At 40.4% G+C, this 24,026-nt stretch overlaps 1 protein-coding gene across 1 annotated transcript in view; it reads right to left on the bottom strand.

The window, feature by feature from the left end:
• The window catches only part of LOC108576200 (neuronal acetylcholine receptor subunit alpha-7-like), a 216,268-nt gene that overhangs the window by 128,055 nt on the left and 64,187 nt on the right, over nucleotides 1–24,026 (bottom strand). Inside the window, exon 2 of the mRNA XM_017939144.1 lies at nucleotides 11,852–11,994. Within this exon, the coding sequence (XP_017794633.1) occupies nucleotides 11,852–11,994 (143 nt within the window). The remainder of the gene's footprint in view (nucleotides 1–11,851; nucleotides 11,995–24,026) is intronic.

The raw sequence follows: 24,026 nt of genomic DNA, 5'->3' as shown, positions 1-24,026 counted from the left end.
CCTCTCTATCGCTAAAATTGTCAAATTACGAAAAATCGCATATTCCATTTCTCAAAAATAGCAGATATCCCCGACAAAAATACTCATACAAATCTCCAGTCAAATAAGTCCAAGTGGGACTCCAGAGTCCCATTCCACAAATCCACGATTTCCACGTTTTCATGCATTCCAAACTACCAGCCTCCCGACCCAAACTAGACTATTTCAACCCCGAACGAAATTCTCCAAGTTTAAAACACCCCGAACTTAGTGTTAATAAAAATTCGTCAGAACGTACGAGACTCTGGAGTCCCGCTCAAGGGTTAATTACTCCGGGACAAAATATCTCGTAAATTTCCCGGCGATTTCCCCCCCAAAAATACCGCAACGCGGCGACAGAGGAGATTTTCCACGGTGTGTAGGTACGAAATCGCCGGTGAAATCACGCGAAATCGGGATATCACGGAAACTGACCTAGGAAAATTTGATACAGCATAGTGAACTGTACGGAACTTTAGGTACATCTCGAAACCCCTGTGACCTGGGATTTCAAGTGATCTCTGGCTGGTACGTGTCTGGCGTGGGTCACGCGCCAGCTACTTCTGAACGTAGTGCAAGACACTCGATTCTGTATATCGGGAGAGCCAGCGGGAGGACGCATACCACGAACGGTATACGGATTTGGAAGGACCCGCAAGGATCCGCATTTCCAGCTATAAATCTGACCCGGGCAACAGTGACAGCCCACGATTCTTACTTTAATCTTTAAAGCTCACGCGGCTATATATTATTCGATAACCTCGAGTATTTGCATATTTTCGACGCTCGGAGCAGCGGGGGTTGCTCTCTACTCGGACAGGATTCATGGTGCAGCTTGCCCTTTTCCGACGTATTATTTGAATTCCGGTGATTTATCGCGGCGTTTCGCGCTATATGTACAAATGCTTTTATCTTGCGGTATCGACGAGATATATATATGTATATATGTATATAGAGTGGAGTAAGGCTAGGTCCAAGATAAATGTTGCAATAATTCCTTCGTCGGTTTTGCAGGATTACTAGTGTCAATATTAGGTCGAATCGGGATTTATTGGCCGACGATGCGTTCAAGTCAATTATTATATACCGGGTGGACAACGTGACTTGGTCATCTTGGTTATTTCGCGTGCTACTGGATCGATGTAAATTCTTTTTTTTTTTTGGGTAGTTTGATTTAGAGGGCTTTAGAGATTGGTTGGGAGCGTTAGGTGACTTTTCGGTAGAATCGAAGTTTTATTTAAAATGGAAAACAGGTCATTCGTTGGAATAATTTTTAGTATTGCGAATATCGTCGCGATGGAAACTTGGTGGCTTTGAATTACGTGAATCCAGTCGGAAAGAATTTGTTTCCACACCTAATATATGGGTTTTAGATCATTTTCTTTTTCTTTTATTATCAAAGTCACATTTGGTGTTTTAACCCTTTCGCTACTGACTGGGTGACTGACGGCAAATTTTTAACCACCGCTGCAAAATTTCTTATCTTGGTAGGATCGTTTTAAAATTCGATTCGTTACATTAAGGTGCAAGTGCGTCAAAAGCAAATGTTCAAGGCGCCAATAGTAACGAAAGGGTTAAACGGAACCTTGTAATTTTCGGAATAATTACCGCCGCAATTTTTGCATAGTGTTACACCGAGGTCCACTGTACTTACACACAAGAGTACACTAGATTTCTCCGTAAAATTTATCAGAGTCCCCTTCAATTTTTTAAACAGAATTTTTCCTCCTGTCTTTTAACTAAACAAAAGAACACATACGTCAATTTGTATCGATCCAGTAGCAGCAGAAATAATGAAGCTAATCAAGTTACGTTTGTCCACCGAGTATACCGCACGATGCTCTATTTACACGGAATCACGTAATGTTGACATTTTATTTCGTATCATTAGCCACCGTAGCTAAATCGATTTTCCGGTTTACTCTCGTTCGTTTTGCGCTAAACAATTTTCATCTGGTGGAGCGACGATATGTGTGGAACAAAGACGGGGAGGTCCGTGGTGGAAATAAGTTCACGGGGACGGCTGCGGCCTCGCGGGTCACACGTTCGCAGCCTTCGGATGTAGGATAAGTTACAGGCGCAGCAGAGAAAACTCTGGTTATACAGATCACGTACGACCCGGAATGGACGAGTAAAGTTTCGGGATTCACTTTCCATTCTCGACGGTAAGCCAATTTCTGCTATAACAAATATTGTAAGTTAGTTACAGACGGTGAGTTTACCCTGTGTGAAAACAAAGGGTAGTTAACGTCGGCATAGCTCTAAGGAGGTGTGTGTGCGCGAAGAAGATCGTTATTTGCCACCATCGAACCACGGTCTGAACGCGGTGGGAAATCTTTTCGGTAAAAGCTCCGAGAGAAAATTTTACGCCTCGGTTTACACGTTAAACGTTAGCTACTTCCGTGGAACTGATAGGAGCAATTTTCGGGAGAACGAAAGACGCAACCTCTTTCTGTCGTTACTTTGTTCAGGTTAATTCAGTTTAGACCAGGCTCGCGACGTGAGCGTAATTCTTTGCTATTTTTTGAAATTAACCCTTTCGCTGCGGCAAATTTTAGTACCTAACGTGTGTTGATGTTCAATTGTAGTCTAGTAAAATTCGTATCTCCGAGAAAACGGAGATTCAACCACTTGGACAGGGAAAAGTAACATTATTCTATCGTAATGCGTTAAGAATAATTCAATTTAGATCAAATTTACGACACGAGCATAATTCTTTGCTATTTTTGAAATTAACCCTTTCGCTGCGACAGATTTTAACGCGTGTTGCAAATGTTCAATTGCAGCTTACTGAAATTCATATCTTGGAAGAAAGCCCCTGGGAGGAGAAAAACAAAATTTTTCTGTCGTACTTTGTTAAAAATAATTCTTTGCTATTTTCGAGATTAACCCTCCCGCTGCTGCAAATTTTAACACGTAACACGCGTTGATGTTCAATCGTAGCCTGCTGAATTTCATATCTCCCAAAAAACCGAGATTCAACCGAGCCAAAAAGACAGCAAAACCTGCAAAGCAAACTAAATTAAAAAGAAGGAGACCTGGAACTGAGAACGAAGGAAACAACTCAGTTTGCAAAAGGAGAGTACACCAGAAAGTGAAACTTGCAACGCGTCATATTCCCCAGCATTTGTTTCATATACATACCAATCAAAGAAAATGAATTCTAGAGTAACGAAGAATAATTTTGAGCAACCCAAGAAATTCCAAACGTTCTTCTAATTTACTCTCGATGCCACATAGCAAAATTTTCCTCGCTTTCCCTTTCTCCACGCGAATTCTGTGCCAATTAAACAACGTTGTAGGAAGATCGTCTTGGAGGTTCGACGCGCGGGAGTGGTGAGTGAAGAGCGACGGCCAAAACCGCCGTAAGCATACGGAAAATTGGATATCACCCGGCACAGACAGTTAATTCGACGTATTGCATGGCTCGAAACTTTTTGCGGTACGTGACGAAGCATAGCAAGCAGAACTGCAAATGCAGTTCCCCATCGCCTATCTCTCTCTCTCTCTCTCTTTCTGTTGCTACCGTCGCCAACGCCGCTGCTGCTGTTGCTGGTGCACGTTGCGCATTTCCTACTCGAACAAATCCACTTTGCAACCTCGTTTCTGTGCTGGCGCATCCTTGACGCTATGCGTCATCCGTACGTATCCGCCATGGAAATAAGAAACCAATATCAAGAGGAATCTTCTTCACGACTTCTCCTACTTCGTCTACCATTAACAAGATCCCTTTCATGCGAAATTAGATTTCATCCCGATCTATTACTCACGTTTCTGGCCCGTCTTCGGTTCTACACAATTTCTTTGGTCTCTTCGCCTCGTCTACCGGGTGGCCCGATAGAAAGTACCACTTGAATTGATCGAATATCTTCGTGAAAGTTAGTAAGAAATTTTTTGCATGAAAAGGGTCATGGTATGTATTAGCAAATAAGTGAAGAAACCACGGCATAGTAACTTTACTCATAAAAAAAAAAAAATTGCTACGACCGTACGATGGTTTTTTTTAATAGCAATTTTTAAAATTTTCACTGACTTGGAGATATTCAAGGTGGTAATTATTGTTGAACATGGAAAAATTCTTCCCTGACTTTTATGAATCCGGAGATATTCAAGGTGATAGTTATTGTCGAACACGTGTAACTTGGTTTACACGAAGCTTTCTTGGTTTTCAATTCTCGGTTCATAGACGGTACGTAAAGTTTGAACAGAGATAGCACAGGAGCTGTCGTTTGTAACATTACGATGGTGCATTATGTGGTATTCGTAGTTCTAAGTGTAGAATTTCACGTTGCTGGTGTCACAGCTGAGCAATTGCGGCTGAATATTTGGAACTGAATTTTCTACATGTAAATTGTTGGATTGTAACACGACACGCTTGAAATTTTCAAATGGAACGATACGAATATTACGAAAGCGTCTGTTTTCGATCTTAAAACCGAGATAAACAAGAACTTGTGCCGTGTTTCCTCGTGTTCAGTAGTGTAAGTAAATAACTGGTCAGACATGTGAAAACTCGATCGAAGGATAAATTACGATTTCGAACATTCACGTGGAGCGTCCTTTCCCTGTGGATCGAAGCTGTTCGATCTGAAACAAAGGACAAATTCGACGATTTCCTTTTAAAATGATCTAATCGGCTGAAGTGATGATTTTGAAAATCTTCTAAAGGCGACGCAGCAGAAAGGTCTCCAGAATGCCTTGAAATTCAATTTCAGCCGTAGCTGCAGTCCCTTCTATTTCTATTTCTCCGACTTCAAAGCCATCGCGGAGGAATTCACTCGTGGCGTGGCCGTTACTTTGATCCATTTTCCCCCATTTTTTCCCCCCGTCTTTTCTCTCGTGTCAAAGAGACCATCCGAGGAATTTATCTTTTATCACGGTACAGCGAGGAGATCCTCGTACGCACGGTTCTGTTGAAAGTTCGGCCGGTGTACGAAAAATCGGGGAGAATGCCGAAAGTCGGCGTAAGAAAATTTTCTTCAACTCGAGGAAGATCGAGAGGTATCTTTCCGTGCGATTCGAAAAGTTTGCCACGAAGGTTTTCGTTGTTCGTTTGTCGCGAAAACGCAACCGCGTGGATTCACCGCTTGAAATTTTCGGCCGAATTTCTGTTTCATCGACGCGTCGCTTTCACGAACGTTTCCTTGAAAACAACGCGGAGAGAGAAGCCCTCTGTGTTGTCTCGAACGTTGAACACAAGAGCATTCTGAAAGCGAGATCATCTTTTTTGTGAAACAGCACGGTTGGATCGCGAGAAGGTATTCTGTGACGTTCTTGTGCTCTGCTAGCCTTTCGTCGCGGTTAAATCGCGAAAGCGTTTCGAGAAAAGCGCAGGAAACTGAAAGTATCTGTGCGGAAAGAAAGACTTTTATCCCCTTTTGTCGCGTTTGCTTTTATGTTTGGAAACAGAACCGAGTCGAATTTTTTTTGAAAATTCTATCGCGAATTTTCCACTCCCCGATTAAGACACCGTGCAAAGAACAATTCGTGGAAAATTGCGGAGGGGAGATGTTCAATTTTCGTTCGTCGGAGTTTGCCTCGATGAAAGTACAAAAGTAAACCGTTGGAATATAAACGTGACGTTTCAACTGTAATTTACGTGGAGAGGACGGTAACGTACTCGAGAAGGATGGTTAAAGTCGTATTCCTAATATCCCATATAAAGAGAGATCGTGGTCGTTTTAAAACGCTTCCGAACCATCTAGCTAATGTCGTAGTATTTTTCAAAAGCTACTGAACGTCAAAAGTACCGGCGTTATGAGTGTTCCTGAGAATAAATGGAAGCGAATATTAATGTGAAATAGCATTAATGTTCGTACGAGCGAGTGTACGGGTAAATAAATTCAGATCGTACGTACGCCTTGATTAATTTCTACGAATCCTCCGTTTTTCCGTGGTAAATCGCTCGATATTCAGAACTTTAAGCTGAATGCGTTTGAACTTCTACAAACTGCGACATGATCAATTTGCATTTGGCTGTCTTGTGAAATGTGTAACTTTGAGTGACTGAATGGCGATTAGCTGGATCGAGAAAAATGAAAATTTAACGTTGGAGAAATTTTGTGGACGGAGAAAATCGAATTTGGAAATATTTTTTAACCGGGGCTTGGCTGTGTTGTGAAATTCGTAAGTTTGAATGATTGGAGATTAGCTGGATTTAGAGAAGTCAAAATTTAGTGTTAGAGAAATCTTATGGACGGAGAAAATCAAATTTGGAAATATTTGCAAACACGAGAAAAGAAGAGAAGAGTGGTAAAAACCACTGTGTGCGCCGTATTTCTCTGGCCGAAAATGGCGATCGCAATCGGTTCGCGTGGGCCACGTTTATCCGCGAAACAAACCCATTGTCAGATAAGCTAACCGACCCTAAAGGAATGTTCTAAATAAAATATATCGCGGACATTGACGATAACGGTGCGAGTTCCTCTTGGTACTTGAGGGAAACTATTGCTGTGTCTGTAAGCGTACACAGGGAAAGAACAGTGGATAATGCCCGGTATTGCTTTGAGAAGCTTTGAAACTCGGCTAATCTTCAGGCTAAGTATTGTCCTACCGCAGAGAGGGAAACTCGCTCCTTCGACAATAAAGGTTCACCAGACGTTATGGTGCGTTACAAACGTTCGATTTCACTCTCTTTTATCTTCTCATATTTCTGTTAATTCTCTTGTTCGAACACTCGAGGCATGTTCACTTATCACTCCTGACCGATTTTACCAGCTCTCCCTATATATTTCTTCCATCGACAGTACAGGCTGTTTCGACATATGTGCGATCAATTCAGTACGTTAAAATAAGAAGAAAAGTTCTTATAAACATATAATACTCGATATGAACGATATGGTTCCCAGTTTATATTTCTTATGACTCTGCTGACTGTTCCTTTTAATTGTTTACAAGTAACGTTTCTTATCTCATACGCGACATTCTGGTCTGCTGTATAAACACTGTTTGCTAATTTCTTTCGATCAGTTAAATACGTGTCCTTGGTGGTAACACCACGTACGGAAATTTGCTAATACGCTTGGTAATAATTTCAAGTGAATACATTTCATAACAATTTGAGTAATTCGGTAATTCTTATGACTGAATTAATTCTTTCAATTAATTTTACGATCGCCTGATCGAAATTCATCGGATTTTTATTTATGGGGGCACCTAAAGTCTTTGGTTTGCAACACACCAGTAAACAATATTGAGGAACTGTGATGTCGTGTTATTAATAATAATAAAATTATTAACCCTTTCCAGTTAGTCCGCACTCGTTTGGTCACTCTCGGGCAGTGCCATGTAGTTTCCCTTTATTTCAATATTTCAGCGTGGTATTAGTTACAAAATACTAAGTTTCAGTATAATACTAATATTCAATATATAATTTATCATTGTATGATATCTGAAGGCGAAAATTTTTATGTCGAGTCTAGCTAACAGGCAAAGGGTTAAATAACAGGTATCATACAAAAAAGGCTATAATTCTAAAACAAGAATTATAGAATTTTTTGCCTATTTTAGCGTACCGAAACACCCTGTATACAATTAAAAAATTAGAACGAACCCTGACACGTTGCAATTATGAGTCACAGTGGAACGATAATTCAGCTTATCGACGAAAGAGAAGTTTTTCGTAAGCAACAACGAGAGCGACAGAAAATGATTTCCAGAGCGATTAAAAGAGACCCGAGAGTCAGCTATGGTTTATGGTGTATTCCCGTGCCTTTCTCCGCGATCGTTGGAGTATAAAAAAAATCAGAGGTCGAATCCCGGTTGCGATTGTGATGGCCCTATGGAAAATGGTCAGGAGGCGAAAGGAAGAACAAAGGGGTCTCTATCGGACACGGGGAACGATAAACGGTAAAACAGATGCTGTGGGGAAACAATGGCATATTTAGCCGTGCCGTTTGTGTATCCACGATGCACGCGTGCGCCACGAAAATTCTCGATATTGCCTTCGAAACACCCCCTGTACGTCAGAGAAGCCAATGCCTCGTTTCCGTATTACCGCGATCACGTCCATGTTTTCGGAAATGAAAAGTTTCCTGGCCGAAGTGGACACCCCTGAAATTTGCCATTCGACCCTGCATCGCGCCGGTAAAGTGGCTCGTTTAAACAAGCGGAGGAAACACACGGGGAAATTGCATCGTTCGAAATCATCGGAGAAACGCGTTCCGTGAGGGATTTAAGGAGGGGTGTGATATTCTTTTGGAAAAGTTCTGCTACCTTTTTTGTAGAATACTAAATACATACTGCTTCTTTGTCTTGTAATTTGTTTGTTAGTGTCGCTTTAGTTATTCTTGTTTGAGGGTGTAAAATTTGCAAGGGAAGCTTGCTAACTGGGAAATTCAGAAAATTTGAAACTTTGCTGAAATTTAGTTCGATTGATGTTAATTGCTGAAATATTTTTTCTCTACAGTGAAATGGCCCCAGAGTTTTCATATTATCGCGAATATTCGAATTTTTGAGTGAATATTTGAAATTTGAAACGTTGCAGAAATATTTTTTATTTCGGCGCCAGAGTTTTCATATTTAATGTGGTTTTTGATGTACTAAACTCTGTGTTACTGAAGAATTTTCAAACGTTACTTTTTTCAAAATTTACCGCCACCGGTCTTAATTTTAAAAATTGTTTTTGAATTTTTCGCGTACTGAATTCTGATTTCTTTCCTTTTTTTTTAAATGTAATACTGAGAAAATGGGAACGAATTGAAGATGACTAGCTAAAGTTGGGAGCGATGGTTTGGATCTCGAAAACAATTTTCGTATGACGAAGTTATGAAAGTTTGATGACATCTTAGATTTGTCACGTAAAGAGAAGAGCACGATATTCGAGAGTAGTATTGATTCGTCCTAAAGTTTCACGAGAGAGTACAAATAATTAAATGATTTTCGAACATGGATAAAGGAACGAATGTTGCAAGAGTAATTATCGATTCTGTTACAATTTTTCGATACGTGTACATTAAAGAATATACAATTCTGTAACGCGAATTTTCCACGGTAGTTATTAACGATAATTTAAAATGAATTCAAGCCATGTGTCGGGAAATGTACGTATCATAAAAAATTATTTACTTCTATCCGAAATTCAGTAAAATACGCTATTACCGAATATTTGCAAAATTCGAAACTAATGAAAATTGATTCCATTAATTTCTAAATCTCAGAATATTCCCTATTAACCAGATTTGTCTAAATTCGTCCTACATCGCTCAGCATTTTCATATTTGTCACAAATCTATCAACCGAAGATCGTCAAAACTGACTAAAAGATCGGATTTCAACACTCAAAAGTGATTCTTGACTCGGTGAAAACCTCGCGAACGATCTTTCAACGATATTACTCAGCCTGTACAAATTTTAGAGCGACGAATTTTGAATAATAACCTACTAACTTCGCTCCAGACGCGAACTTACGAATCTACTCGCGGAATCTTCGAAGAAAATTCAACGGCGAGAAGATAAATTTCCAAGGGGCCATTGATAACGCCCTTCTAAAAGAGCATTGAAAGTTAACAGTCGGAATAATTAGACGGGAATTGAAATAATTGCCATTCGAAATCGATTTTCTCCGCGAACGTGTAGAACACTGATCCCGTTTAAGGGATATAACCGCGAACTACCATTACCAAAATCTACAAAGTAATTACGTGGCGCTCGGTTGAAATAGAACGATGAATCTGGGCACAATAGACGGTACTGTTAATCCAGCTTCTAATTACACATAAAACCGACGGTTTCCAACCTGCAGTCTAAACGGAGATACCCGCCAAGCCTCCGTTAGTTATTTCTAATAATACTCAGAACGGTGTGCCTATCGAATTGCTACACTCACGTTTTATCGCGTCTCACACTGTACAGTTATTAAACGTTGTGCACAAAATATCGTGAAATCTAAATTTACGTTGCGTTGATCGTACAAAGGGTCTTTGAAGAAGGGAAAACTTTGAAAGAGCGAGGAAATACTTGATAGAAACATTGTAGAAACTCCTTCGGTTCCTTGTCAAAGCTAATCGTATTTATTTTCTGTGTATCAAATTTTTTCATTTCAAGAAATTTCCCAAAAATGGAAAATTTGGTGAAGATTTTATTTCATTGACTAGAAACGAGTATCGGTATTATAGTAGGATTAAAGATTTAAAAAACAGTCTGTTTACGAAACTATTAGGCCATTCTGAGAGTTCCCTCGGTTTTGAGCCGTTCATTTTGAAAATCATAATTACACTGGAAATTGAGTATTTTCGTTTCAAATAATTTCTATACTGTTCGGTAGACTTTCGCATTTTTAAAAATCCGAATCTCTAAGAGAAAGAAAGTCCCTGAATCAACCCTAATTTACACTTTCACCTCAATTTAATCCTTCATTGTCATCTTTCGCGCGCCTTCACTTTAATTTAATAAACAAAATTCGGGAACGATACATTTTAAAATTTACAAAAAATTTAAAATCCCCAAAACGAAAGATTTCGCGTGCTCAATTAAACATGTGTCATCTGTCACTCGCGTTGCTTACTAAACTCTCCCACAGCAAAAGTGTCAGTTCAATTCCAACGAAATTACGTTCCTTTTCCCTTTTTTCCAAAACGAACGACTCAACATCGCGTGAACTTTCGCAACGACCCCGGCTACATACTGATTAGCAGCAACACGCGGCAAAATTGAACCGGCTAAACTAGCAAGACCTTCTCATTCGGTAATATACAAGGGTTGCCGGTGAAACTGATGGCGAGCCTAAACGATGATTGATGCGGCCGTAAGTGTATGGCGTGTGGCGTCCGAGTGCAACCAACGAACATTTCCGTTTCGTTGATGCACCCTGCACGTCTCTGACCGGTACACACACGACGACGACGACGGGGTCGTAATATTAATGATTAGTCTTTGTTCGTTTTAACGTCATACCTTCGACGAGCATGCACAGCAAGGCGGATCGATCGTGCGTGGAGAATTTGCGTATTCACAGCTGTGTGTGCCTATGTATATGTGTACGTGCAGCAACAGGGTGTATGTTTGTGAAAGCGTGTATACACATGACTATTCGTACCTGTTCGTCAGGCTGTGCATTTTTTTTCTACGTTTATCGAAGCCTTGTTTTTCACGGCAATACCATTCTCTCGCTACAGTGGGAACGAAAAAGAACGCAGTGTCTAATTACGAACAGGATCGCTTTTAGTGTTCATTGCTCTCTCCGCGCGGTGCACGAAAGAAATTAAATTGTATCACTTTTTCTCTCTCTCTCTCTCTCTCGTTAGAATCGATAGAAACACGCGTGAAATTTACTTGTAAATTAACGACTTCTTTTTTTTAAATTAAATCATGTGGCTATTACTGCAATCAGGTTCTTATCTTTTAATTCTCGAGTTAGAACGATTTTGCAATTCTATAGATGAATAGAAATCGATCGTAGAATGACGATCATTGCACCGCTGCTTTCAACTCTAAAAAAAAAAAAAACAAGGAAAAACGTATCTACCTTTCTTCTTAATAATAGAAACACATGCAGGAAACAATCAACAGGGTGTTATATACTTGTCGAAATAAATATACAAGATGGCATGCATAAAATAGGGAACGTTTAATTAAATTGTCGTGCTACTCGAAGCAAAAAACACTTGCAGAAAGGACGTTCTGTCTATTGCAACTCACTTAACTCGCACTATCGATCGTACAACGAACAAATCTTTCGTGTTCAACAAATACAACACGTAGAATTTTCATGAATTTTTTGCTCTGGTATTGTGTGCGGTGTGCGTGTTACGTAGAGAGAAAGTCTTTTATGCGTTCTGTACAACGTTCTTTTTTTTTTTTTTTTTTTTTTTTAAGTTGGTGTTTGAAAACTTACAACGTCGATTATTTGCATTAGTGTAAGGCCAAAGCTCAACACGAGGGGCTCCGACTCATTGCCAACCGGACGCTCCAGCACGTTGTATGTATCCAGCAGGTCGCTTAGCAGCCGTTTCTCGTGAGAACCGCCGTTTACCAGCCCTGACCAATTATCAGTTTTTTTCAGTCATCTCTATGTTCACTGACGGAATTTCAGGCACTTTGAGCCAGCGCGACCACGAGACTCGTCTGCTCCGAGTTCTTCCGCGCTCCACGCTTGCGTTCTTTCAGAGAAATATTGCCGTACTCTGGGTTTGCAATTGGTAGGTACACAACACAGCTCGGAAGATCAAAATGCAAAAGCTCGAATGGATACTGCAAGTCTGTCGACGAGAGATCAGTTTCTAATTGAATTTTCTTGGTTCTTTTACTCCACTAGTCGAGGACAAAAGAGTTTGTCAGTGGTATTGTATCGTTTTTGTTTGGAGAGGTGTGTGAACCAGAATTTTTGTAGACAGCATTGCGTACGTGGAACACGGAGATGTTAGTCGGCGTGGTTCAAAGTGTACATGTTCAGATCTACATTGCCCTTTCTTTAACAAGAATGTGTAGAAACACGAGAGATTGTGAATTTTGAAGGAAGTTTAATGTGAATTTAAGTATCGGGGCTTTCGCAGCCTTGGTTATTGTCATCGAAGTTTAAGAAGTGTAAGCTTCTTAGATGATAAGTATGAATTTCTTTTGGTTATCGTATCGTTTCGTTTCACTCACTTATCCTCTACGATCACATTCTTGCTTAAGAAGTGGGGCAACAGTTGGAGGTCTCCAGATATCCGTGGGTCTGTTTATCGCGTACACTTGCATGGGTGAATTTACAAATGACCTGTGAATAGAAAGAAGCAATTGACAACCTCCTACGAAACCATTAAAACCTTGAAATTTTCATAAATGTGCCTTTCAGATGTTCGACGAACATCGATTACATGTGTACACGTGTGCATGTGTGTATGATAAAAATGGTAATTAAAGAAAACACAAAAAAACAGGAAGGAAAGAATACAAATTTCCGTATTTCGTGTGCAAAAAAAGAAAGAAAGATTGTTCGTTCACGGTGTGGTTGCGCAATAGGGAATATTCAAAGACCATGTGTATGGGAGCGTGTATTTCAGCCTCGCGAACGTCGGATATCAAAGAGACTGGACAATTTTCGCAGACCTATTATCGGCGACTGGCCCTCGTCCTATCGATGTCGTATCGTTTCGTGTCGACGGAAAGAAACAAAAGAAAAAGGAAAAGTAACGATGATACAAATTTCTGTCGAGTGTCTTAGAGAACGTTTATCTACTTTCGATTTATCCCCCAAGCTCCCCTCTCTCTCTCTCTCTCTCTTTCTCTGTGTTCAGTCGCTTTTAGGAGTCACCCCACGGTGAAGTTCTGGACTACTTTTCGCGAATATACAACTTCGTAATCTCTTTCCACCCGGGTTCTCTATCCTCCCCCCTGTCTCTGTCTCCCTTTTTGTTTCCTCCTCTTGCCCGATGCCCGTGCCAATTTTCCCTCTCTTTCCCGCTTTCTATTAGCCGCAGGACTCCTTTCGATATCCTGTTTCGCGAGACAGGACGTATTAACCCCTTGACGCTCGTGGATTGCGTCTTACACGTGCTCGAGTGTAAAAAGTGCAATTTTCTCTGATTAGTTTCGTTCGTCTCTCTGCAGCGCGCTGTCCTTTTTATTGGTATGGTAAAAGTGGAAGTTGCAGCGTTAACAATAAATTTCCCATTTGGGAATAGTGTAATTTGGAAATTTAGAAATAAATGGGAAATTTATTTCTGTACGACTGGGAAGTAATTTGAAAGTAAAGAAAATTGAGTATTTTTGCCACGTCGAGTTGAGAAAAACGTGAGTGTTGAAGGGTTAAGGACTCTGTGATTTAACTTGCCGCGTGTTTCCATATTCGGGAATGAATTGAAATTGCGAATTTTAAATTTTCGACGAATTAGATCCAGAGAAATTGAGGTGTATTAGAAAACTTCAATTTTTTAATTACTGTAATAACGTGTCAGACTCGTGGCAGAGAAAAGAGAATTAGTCGTAATCCTAACTTTCGTTTTCATTTGTAAGACTGAAGATTGCCAAGTGTAATGAATCTCTAACAAATTAGCTTTGTTACCTGATGAAAATTAAAACGAAAAGAGTCAATGACTGACGCTTAGATGCCTAATCAGAGAAGAAATCATAAGTTAAGGGGTTAAGTGACAAGTAAAAGGACCTCAACCCTCTACTGTCGAGGCGGAGTCTCATCTTTTTTCTCTTCTGCCATTCTATTTAGAAATCAACGTTACTATATTAAAGTGAAATTAATACAACCAGCCACTCTATTCTATAACGTTCGTTAGGAAAACGTGTAATAAAGGTAAATCGGTAAGAAAAGTTGTCAGAAATGTTCTGTATAAACGTATCGGGCGTTACGTCCCAAAAACGGTGTCTCGATAGCAGAGGGCTAAATCGATCGCCATTTCTTGTCAAATAAATATACAGAAGACGAGATAAAGAATGAAAAAAATGTCCAATAACTCGGGTAATAAATTGCCGAAAAAATGATCTCGGGGTGAAAATTTCACGAATGTCGTTCGGCTGCCTGATAGGACAGAGTTGACATTGGACATGGCTATTAATTTCAGCGGAGCATGTATCTTCGATTGTTACGGTTTTGCCTTTCAAGCCCTTTCGGAAGCAATTCGAATCACGAGAATTCCATTCCTCGAGGGAAAATTCCGCGTACCGCCGATACGTCGTTGCATTTGGCACACTGCGACCGATATCGTTAGCATTCGCGTTTACAATTACAATGTGGAACGGCCGACATTCGTATTGTCGCGTGTACAACCGTATGTTCCCGGTGTCGATATGAAACTACACTCTCTCATTGGAATGCAAGAGTAAAATCCAAATTTTAAATCGCCTCGACGCGCGACAGGGGCAGAGAAAAATTCGATTAACCATCGCTGCACCCGTTTCGTGTAATTACAGTCGAATATAGTTTGCTCGGTGTTTAAGCTTGGAAAAATAGGCTGTGACTTTTCTTTTTATGGATACAGAGATTTTATAGATTCGTCGAAACGCTATGAAAATAATTCTAGAATTCGCAATAATTTCTATGTTTGAGAATAATTTGTAGCAATTAACCCTTTGCACTCGACAACCTTTCTGCTACTTGCTTGTGCCAAAAAAATTCATATTTAGAGCTCGTTTGGCGAAAAAATTGAGGAAATTTTGTAAAATTAACAGAGAAATGTGCCATACGTTTATTAACTAATATAACTATTTTATTTCAATGCTTAATTTATTTTTATTTTATACCAGTTACTTTATATACCCAACACCTTTTATTTTATACCCAAATTATTTCACTGTCTAGACATTCATTGGAAGGTCAATAACCCGATGTTCTTTAAAATATCAGCTTTAACAGAGACTCGATTAATTATCCACCATCTGATAGAACAATAATGTCGCTTCTCAGTCGTCGCTCGAGTGCAAAGGGTTAATATCTTGAAAACATTGCAATCGGTGAAACGTGTGTGTGTAATCAGAAACGAGTTGTTGGAGAAATAATAAAGAACGACGAATAAAAGACGACTCTCACGAGTAGTGCACGCATAAGCGTCCGAATGCGGACGCTTAAGTGGAGAGGTGACTTCTGAGTGGGATACCGATATATCAAGCGTCAGTTGTTCCCATTCAGGAGTCGATATCGAATAGTTTGTTTCACTCGGCACGCTCCAACTCCGCTCCGAAGTCCCATTTCCAAGAATTGGTGGGAATAGCGACGGACGCTTATGTGTGCACTACTGTATTTTGCAGAAGAAAATGAATTTCCTCCTACAATGGGACCTTCTGGTTTTCTCCCTTTCTTAATTCGACAAACAAAATCTAAGGATACTGTTGAAGCTAAACAGCGAAATATTTGTCGTCCATTGTTGCCAGAAAACGTGCCGGGTAATTGGATTCACGAATGCGAATTGAATATGTAAAGCTAGTTAAAGAGCAGAAGCTTGCCGCTTCGGGAAGAGTTTCAGCGGAATCGTTCTGCAGGACATGCCCCGACTTTGCGAATCGACGAGAGTTCTCCGGGTTAAGAGAAAAGTGTCTCGAATTAGGAAGATTTGTCCAGTGCCATTTTAGAGATTTATCTCCTCGAAAATACGTCACGATGCTGCTTTTATCTCTCCTGATTTTTATCGTTCTCTGTCCAATCGAATCTTTATTTCACGCCCAGTTTATTTCTATGTACACAACGGAATTGTAAAACTCCGTACCTGTGACGAGAATGTCCATTTTCGCGACCATTCGGGGTAATTAAAATGGGGAAATGCAAATTTGGCAACCTACTTAATTTTCATTTCTACGGCGAGAGGGGGAATAATTTAGAATCGAGGTTGACGGTGGAATACGAAGGATGTGATGGTTTTTATTTTTCTCTCCCTGTCTTTCTTTTTTTTAATGGAGAAGAAAAATGCTATTAACGCAGTCGAACTATTTTCACGCCGATAATTTTACCGCAGAATGAAGTCCGTTTTCAGTGAATGCGCCGTTCCACTGGACGAAACAATAGGGCGCAATCGACCCATTTTCATTAACACGATCATATTTCATAAGATGCATTTCATAAATGCGGCATTAGTAAACAGGAAATGAACGGCAGACAAATTTTTTTCTTGATTATTTCTTGATTGTTCCAGCTGCGTTTTTGAAAATGCAGGTTTCCGAATCTGCTTCGCGATTTTTTCCAAAGTTTTTCAATTTCTGTCCAATATTGAGCGAACTTGAAAATTTTTTTAAGTGTCACATGTTGACTATTGTTGTTTTCGTTACTTTCAAATTATTATTTTATTCGAGAAAATGAATTGATATTTACTAGGTCGAATTTTTCATACTAACGTTGAAATTTCTATTTTCAGCAATTTTTTCAAGTTTAAACATTGAAAACAATTACGCTAATATCCCGATTATTCATCGCGTCAGATAATAATGCCCAAATAATTGATTTATGAATTTTTCCACTACTCGATACACGTCTTCTACAGAAAATTCCTTCTGCTTAACTATTGTGTGCAAACATTGACGAACGGACAAAATGAAATAAAATTTCATTTGCGCCAACCTATCAGAATTCCAAGATGGAACAATTGACTTCCCTGAATGAAATATCTCTAAATCCACCCGTCTACAATTCCCGCCTCGATCACGTCGCAAACGTAGTTCCATAAAATCTACATTTTGCTCGAATCTTCGTCACATCCTGTCACGGTTAAACGATGTTTATGGGATCGATTAATGGAGAGGCTGTTCCCGGATAGAACCTTAGCTATTCATACGCGGTGGTACGCACACACTTTCAAATTTATGGCCTCCGAAGGATCGAAGCCCCTTTATCTCCGGTGCCGTGTGAACAATCAACCAAGGGAACTTTATAGACCGAGTTCACCGTGCGAAACGCGGAGAAAGAAATCGCTGACGTTTTCCGTGTGAAAACGATTTTCACAATTTTCACCGTTTCGTTCTTCCTCCCCCGTGATTCCTATCGCGTGAATTATTCCAGAAAAAAAACCTTGAAAAATGTGTCCGAGATATTCTTTAATCGACGCACGTGAAACAAAGTCGGAGCAGAATTTCGAGAATCGTCCCTTGAAAATGACACATGTGGGAAAAGGAGTCGCGTTACAAATCGTCTAATAATTTTCACCGCGCAAGAAGGATCGCCGTGCTTTACGTACAAACGTGTGCATTTTATTCGCGGCCATCCGAGTGCAGTGTGACTTCTCTTGCGCGGATCCTTGTACCCGCGGAACGAACTTACGAAGATTTGAATTACGACACCAACGAGGGACGTGGTGTTCCATATTTTTCACCGCGGGCGTAAATAAAGATCAACCGGGAAAGTTACGTTGCTCTAAGTACATCGGGGATGGGGAATGGTTTTTTTTCTGTCACGCGTGGAAATTTTTACTTGCTTTATTTCACTTTCTTTGCAAAAGTTACGTTTTCACGCGAGCCATTAAGATATTTATCGCTGTTCCCTGGCACGAAAGAAATATCTGCTTAGACAAACGTAAACGCGACATTCTGGGGGCATTTTGCGTTCAGCTGAAAGGCGTTCCAAAAGAATCGTTGATTGCGGGTACACAGGAGTAGAGAGAAGAATTTCACGTTCTGTTGTAGAAACGTGGAACAATGTGGCTCGCGTTGTGAAATTGAGGGAAAGCATTATAATGCTGTTCGAAAATTGTGTTGCGTTCTGACCTCACCTTGTCAGGTATTTCAAAGGTCGTAAAAGCCGCGGAGCTAGTTAACAAATTGTAGAGGCGGAAACAGATGTGAACTAATGTCCCTTGGTCTCGTCGTAGCTTTACCGTTGGGGTACATTAATACGTATTATCTCCTCGAATATTATTCTGATCGTTGTTCTATTAAGGTCGTTCTGCCGAAAGTTAACGTGGCGTAAGTAAATTGTGGAAACGTTGGAGTAAATCCTTATTTTGGATTTCGCTGCGGTTGATTTTAACCCGTAACGCGTGTGACACATGACTTTTCAGAATCGTTTCGTTTCAGAAATTTCGTTTATTAAATTAAGGTGGAAGTGTGTAAATACGTTTATTGCATTAACCTTTTTAGGTTACTTATGCGAAAAATGCCAGTTATTGCCTAAAAAACGTATAAATTTTATTCAAATGAGTTTGGAAGGTAAAAACACCTTGCCGGGAATATCTCGGAGTTCGATCGCAAAGACTTAAGTTCAGATTATCGCTCCTGTGAGTGTCAAATGGCGGTAATTAAATAAATTTTGCTATACCAATATTGTACGACGAAATCCGACAGAAATTTCGAGTAAACTCGGAGTGTATCCATTTCGACTTGAATCTTGCCACCGTCGAACATCAAATCACGCCAATTTCCCGCGGTATATTCGTCGAATCTCGGGAACAACGGACCCAGGGGTTCACGGCGGTCGAATATTTTTGCGAGAAACCGCGACGCACGGTTTCGAAAGTTGAATCGACCAAAGCGGCCAGAAACATTGATGCGCATTGACGAAAAAAAGAAAAAAGAGCAGAATATTTCGTACCGCGGAGTAATTTCCCATAACCCGTGTTCAATGGGAGGAGGGTCGCGCGGAGATGAAAGCGTTCCGGAACAATGCAATTCGTGAGTGACACAAAGGAACAGGGGGGCGCGGTACTTGGGCGTAAAAACGTTTGCGCATACGTAAGACGAATATTTTTTTTTTTTTTAGTTCCACGTTTCCGCGGGAACGCGCTTAATAGGATTGCTTGAAACCTCGCGGGGTAGCATTTTTTTCGGCCAGAGGCAGATTAAAAATTTGTCAAGCCTTTGAACAGTATGCGCGTCAAGCCGTCCCTGTTAATACCACACGAGTCGGAGGCACAACAACCTGGCATGAAAATGGCCGTAGCTTTCTGCTAATATTTCATGTCCAGTCGGACATGGAGGATGTAACGACCCGTGGAAAACGAGCGGTCGAACTGTAAGGTTACGTCCTACAGCGTTAGCCTATCAGGATTATGTCAGTGCGTCGTGTCACGGTAGCGATAGGAGATCTAACTTGGAACGAAGTAGATACAGCTTTTCGAAGTTGCGAATGTTTAGTGGAGTGTGTTGGGTTTGGAAGAGATCTGGTGGTTTTGTTGTGTGGAAGATTTTAGACTGAGAATTAAGGTATTCTGTTTAGTAGATTCGTTTAAGGAAATCTGTTGTCTTTAATGAGAAAAATTGAAGGTGTACTTGTGTCTTAAAATTTGACTAAAATGTGTCTCTTGCTGGAATTGTGATTTAAGTCAGACTCATGGTCAAGAGGAGTGTGTATTATTACTTAGAATTACTCAATAAAGAACAAGTATCGATCAATTGGTCAATTGGATCTTTAATTTCATTAAATAGACTAATTTTTGTAATTTTTGTTCTTATAGAAAGTTCAATTTCTAAGCGAATATTAATTTTTAAATTTAATCAATCGTTAGAGTGATTAAACACCTTCTCATTCCCCAACATTCTTCTATTTTTTTTTTTTTTTTGGTAATACCATTATGTCGTCTCTATAGTATTTCCTTGCTTTAATAATTTAATTTCAAAATTCAACTTCTGGTGGATCTTCCTCTGTCCTAAATGTCTCTATCGTAACGAGAATATGAAAAATTGTTTATAAAAATTGTCCTATTGTTCAGTCGATCAACGATAAACTTTACAAACTGGCCCTCTTCTATCGAACACGTGTGTCCGCGCCATAACGCCTAATCCGTCTTTTCCACGAAACATCTCATTTTTACAACCGAACAGTCGGTGAAGTAGAGACGAGTAAGTACGTCGGCCACACTGCCTGACCCCTGTCATTTCAACCCAGCCGACGATGCTCGGTTTACAGGAAAATTTAAGATCCGCTGGAATCACTCGGGAATTTTCCGGTACACGTAGCAAGAGTACAGGAGCGGCGAGTCAGCACGGGAGCCGCGATTTTTCCTCGAGAAATTGGCTCGGAAACGCCGCGGACAGGCTAGCCGATGTTATGTCCTAGCACGGGCGTTAGGGAAATGAGCTAGTTTAATCGAGGAATGAGAGGCGAATGGGAGTGATCTTATTCCCTCGAGGGCAACGTAACTATTCGGGTCGATGTGCATCGATGGTACGTATACACGGGACTAGCGTGGTTTTGTCAGTGTTTCGTTTGATTTCGTGAGCTTAGGCTGGTTTAAGCAGGGAATTCTAATCGACTGATCGGAAAAGTCGATTTTTCTTTGCACTCGTCGATAGTTTTGTATCTTGAGGATATGTTAACAAAGCTTTAGATTGGAATTCGAAGAAATTTTAACGCGTTTTTCTCGAAATCACTTTTTTTTCTAATTTGCTAATATTTACATGAATATCTCCTTCAGAGGGCAAACTATGGTGCAAAAAATAATGAAATTTGTAAACTTTCATTTTTGCTCAGTAATCGTTCTTTCTTCGGCTCATGAGTATTAAAAACTACCCTTAAGATTTCTAAAGAATTCACCGCATAGTTTCCTCAGGAAACACTAACAAACTTTCGTATTAATTAGTGATCATCGATTGGGGTTCCCACTTTAATTCGAACCCCTAGGTTGATAATCATCAATTTCGATGAAACTTTGGTATAAGCTAGCTCTCAAAAAAATATCACACACGTATTTTTTTTAACCGACAATCGTCCTCTTTGAGGAGCTAAGATATCGCCATCAAAGTTAGGGAGGGTTGCAAACATACTCAGCCCTATTACACACAGAAAAGTAGTGTAGACAAATTTTAAAAACCCTCCACTTGTTTAAACAATATACTGAAAATAGTAACCAGATGGTAAGACCTCGTGTTCAACAGAATTTCCCAAACTTAGCACAAATCGATCGACATCTAAATTACCTCGATTAACTTCCAGGTAGCAGAAATTAAAACGGTCTGTCAACTTTTCCACGGATTCGTTTATTATTTACGCTCCAATGCCGAGACTCTCGAAACTGAACGCGACGCCGGAGAAATCACGATATATTTCATGGCCTGAAAAGGTCTGTGAAGAAATTCTTGCCCGCTTTACCTACCCAGGGAAGATCGTTATCGGTTAATAGGCAGGTAGTATCTCGGCGGAAATATCAGCAGGTTCGCTTTGTTGAAAATTCGCGCTGACTGTCGACGGTGAAATTACGGGCGCGCGATTATCAGTAGATATCCGCGGATTCGTTTATTAAACCACGGCCGCGGTTTAAACGGCCGGTAAAATTACTCGACTGTATTATGGTTCTGTTGTTCATCGGCCGGGCCGCACGTGTGTCGGGGATGCTAATTGAGTCGGGGGTAAACGTTTTCGTGGCAGAAAGCGAACACACCGGCCCTGACGGAACTGTTCATTCACGGCCGCTTAGCGCGTGTTAACGAGGAACCTTGTCACGCAACGTCACGGAAGCTCATCACACGACGTTGACCAACGGACGTTCCCTCCGCGCCATTTCCGGTTGCTGGTTTTAATGAATCGTTAGCGGCTGAGAGTGGATCTATCGACGGACGATCACACCTGCTACCGATAAATTCGTCGTGTTAACGCTCGAAGAATTCCAGTGGAAGTTGACAGAACGAGCGAGTTTCTGTTGTGATGTTCTGACAGACAGGGGGATGGAGGAGAACCTTTTGCTTGGACGATGATTTGTAATTGTGGAATTAATTGAAACGGTGAATTATCGCGGCACGGATTCGCGCGAACCTTCTGTCCAACTGACGGACAGTAAATAATAACTTCCGACGTGGAGCTGGGCGGTTAAACGGAGCGATTGTGGTTATTTGTGATTCGTGTGGGTTCAAATTCGTTTGAGGTGTAGGCGAATGGAAGGAAACTCCTTTGAGGGAAAAGTGTTCTTCGGATGAACGCGACGGTTTCGTTAATTTGTGAAAAATAAAAGTTTGTGTTGAGCCGCGTCCTTTGGACAGCCCTCGACATACCATAACGGTACATCAGAGGACCGCCGCGGTACAATGGGCGAGCATCGCCTTTCGCGACCATCGACGGGCAGACGAACCGGAAACGGTTTTTTGGGAAAAACCCCGATTTTCGCCCCTTCTGCCTTTGTCTCCGACAGCACACGCACCCGATTAACCAATTACCTCACCGGAACCATTTCCACCTCATTTTCTTGGCCAATCACATGCATTCCCATGTCACCCGCGTCTTGGAGTCATCCGTGTCCAGGGAGAGGGATCATTTCCACCTCGTTTTCTTGGCCAATCACATGCATTCCCATGTCACCCGCGTCTTGGAGTCATTCGTGTCCAGGGAGAGGGACTCGATTCCGAGGGCAGTTACAAGTCATCCTTCCCCAGTCACAATTCATCCAATACCAGTTACAATTCATTCACCACGAGTCACAAGTCAACCATATTCACATCAGGCATTTTCACTCATACAGTAGAAAATAAAGATTTCAGTAAAGGGCAGACAAGTGTAATTCAGTACACCTATAACCAGGCCGAAGTGATTAATTTCACAACGGTCAGCGTCCCTACAGCAACGGCAGAAGCATTCTGAGACGGGTCTTACAACCCCGCCGTATTCCATACGAGAATACACGGTGTGCGGGACGCAACAGTTTGATCCGTTCCTTTTTTAAATTTTCGTGAAAATTAACGAGTTGCAAAGATACTTTCCCGGGTTACGAGATGAAAATTTGATAATTTTGCAGAAATATGGGAATTGAAAAGTGCACATAGGAGAACGTTAAAATGAACCCGACAGTTTCGTTAATATTTGGTTTAAAATTTAAAAAAAATATATGTTTTATTCCTTTTTCAAATTTTCGTGAAAATGAACGAGTTGCAAAGATACTTTCCCGGGTTACGAGATGAAAATTTGATAATTTTGCAGAAATATGGGAATTGAAAAATGCACGAACATTAAAATGAACGCGACAGTTTCGTTAGTTTGTGAAAAAAAGTTTGATCTATTCCTTTTTGAAATTGTCGTGAAAATTAATATCACAAAGGTTATGAGATGAAAATTTGATCATTTTGTAGAAATATGGGAATTGAAAAGTGCACATAGGAGAACGTTAGAGCAGTTTTTCTCGAAACTGGTTTCATCGAACCGCTGCTACAAAGAAGTTCGAAACTAATGAAGCAAATTTTATGAAATTTCACATAGATACGGGGTAGATGTACGTTCATAGCCGGAGCTACAATCAATTTGGGATCTGCAATCGCTCTTTTTTCATTCAAATAAAACAACTGCCAATTTTCCCAGGGAATCTTCGATATTTTACATGAAAATTATATTTTTTTTTCTCGAGGTAGCTTCAGTCGTAGTTATATCCACAGTAATTCTCGCAGATAGATACAGTTTCAATAATCAGCAAAGGTCTGTCTTTCTTTCGACGTGATTTTTCTATCGGCGTATTTGTTGGGGAGAAATGAGAGACAAGTTTTCTTGAAATATGCGCGAATACCTGTGCAAAGTTTGAAGTACTTTCTTTCAACAGTGTTTGAAGTTAATAAATAAAAAATACAGAAATCATTGAAGAAGAAATGAAAAATAAACGAAACTCTGGTGTATTTCTTGAGGTGAAATAAAAGATTTACAAAAGTTCAAAAATAAGTGAATAAAATAAATACAAAAGTCGTTGAAA

This window comes from Habropoda laboriosa, unplaced genomic scaffold, assembly GCF_001263275.1.
Source record: "Habropoda laboriosa isolate 0110345459 unplaced genomic scaffold, ASM126327v1 scaffold212, whole genome shotgun sequence".
In the NCBI taxonomy this organism is placed as follows: domain Eukaryota; kingdom Metazoa; phylum Arthropoda; class Insecta; order Hymenoptera; family Apidae; genus Habropoda; species Habropoda laboriosa.
This window is presented reverse-complemented; position numbering and strand designations above follow the sequence as displayed.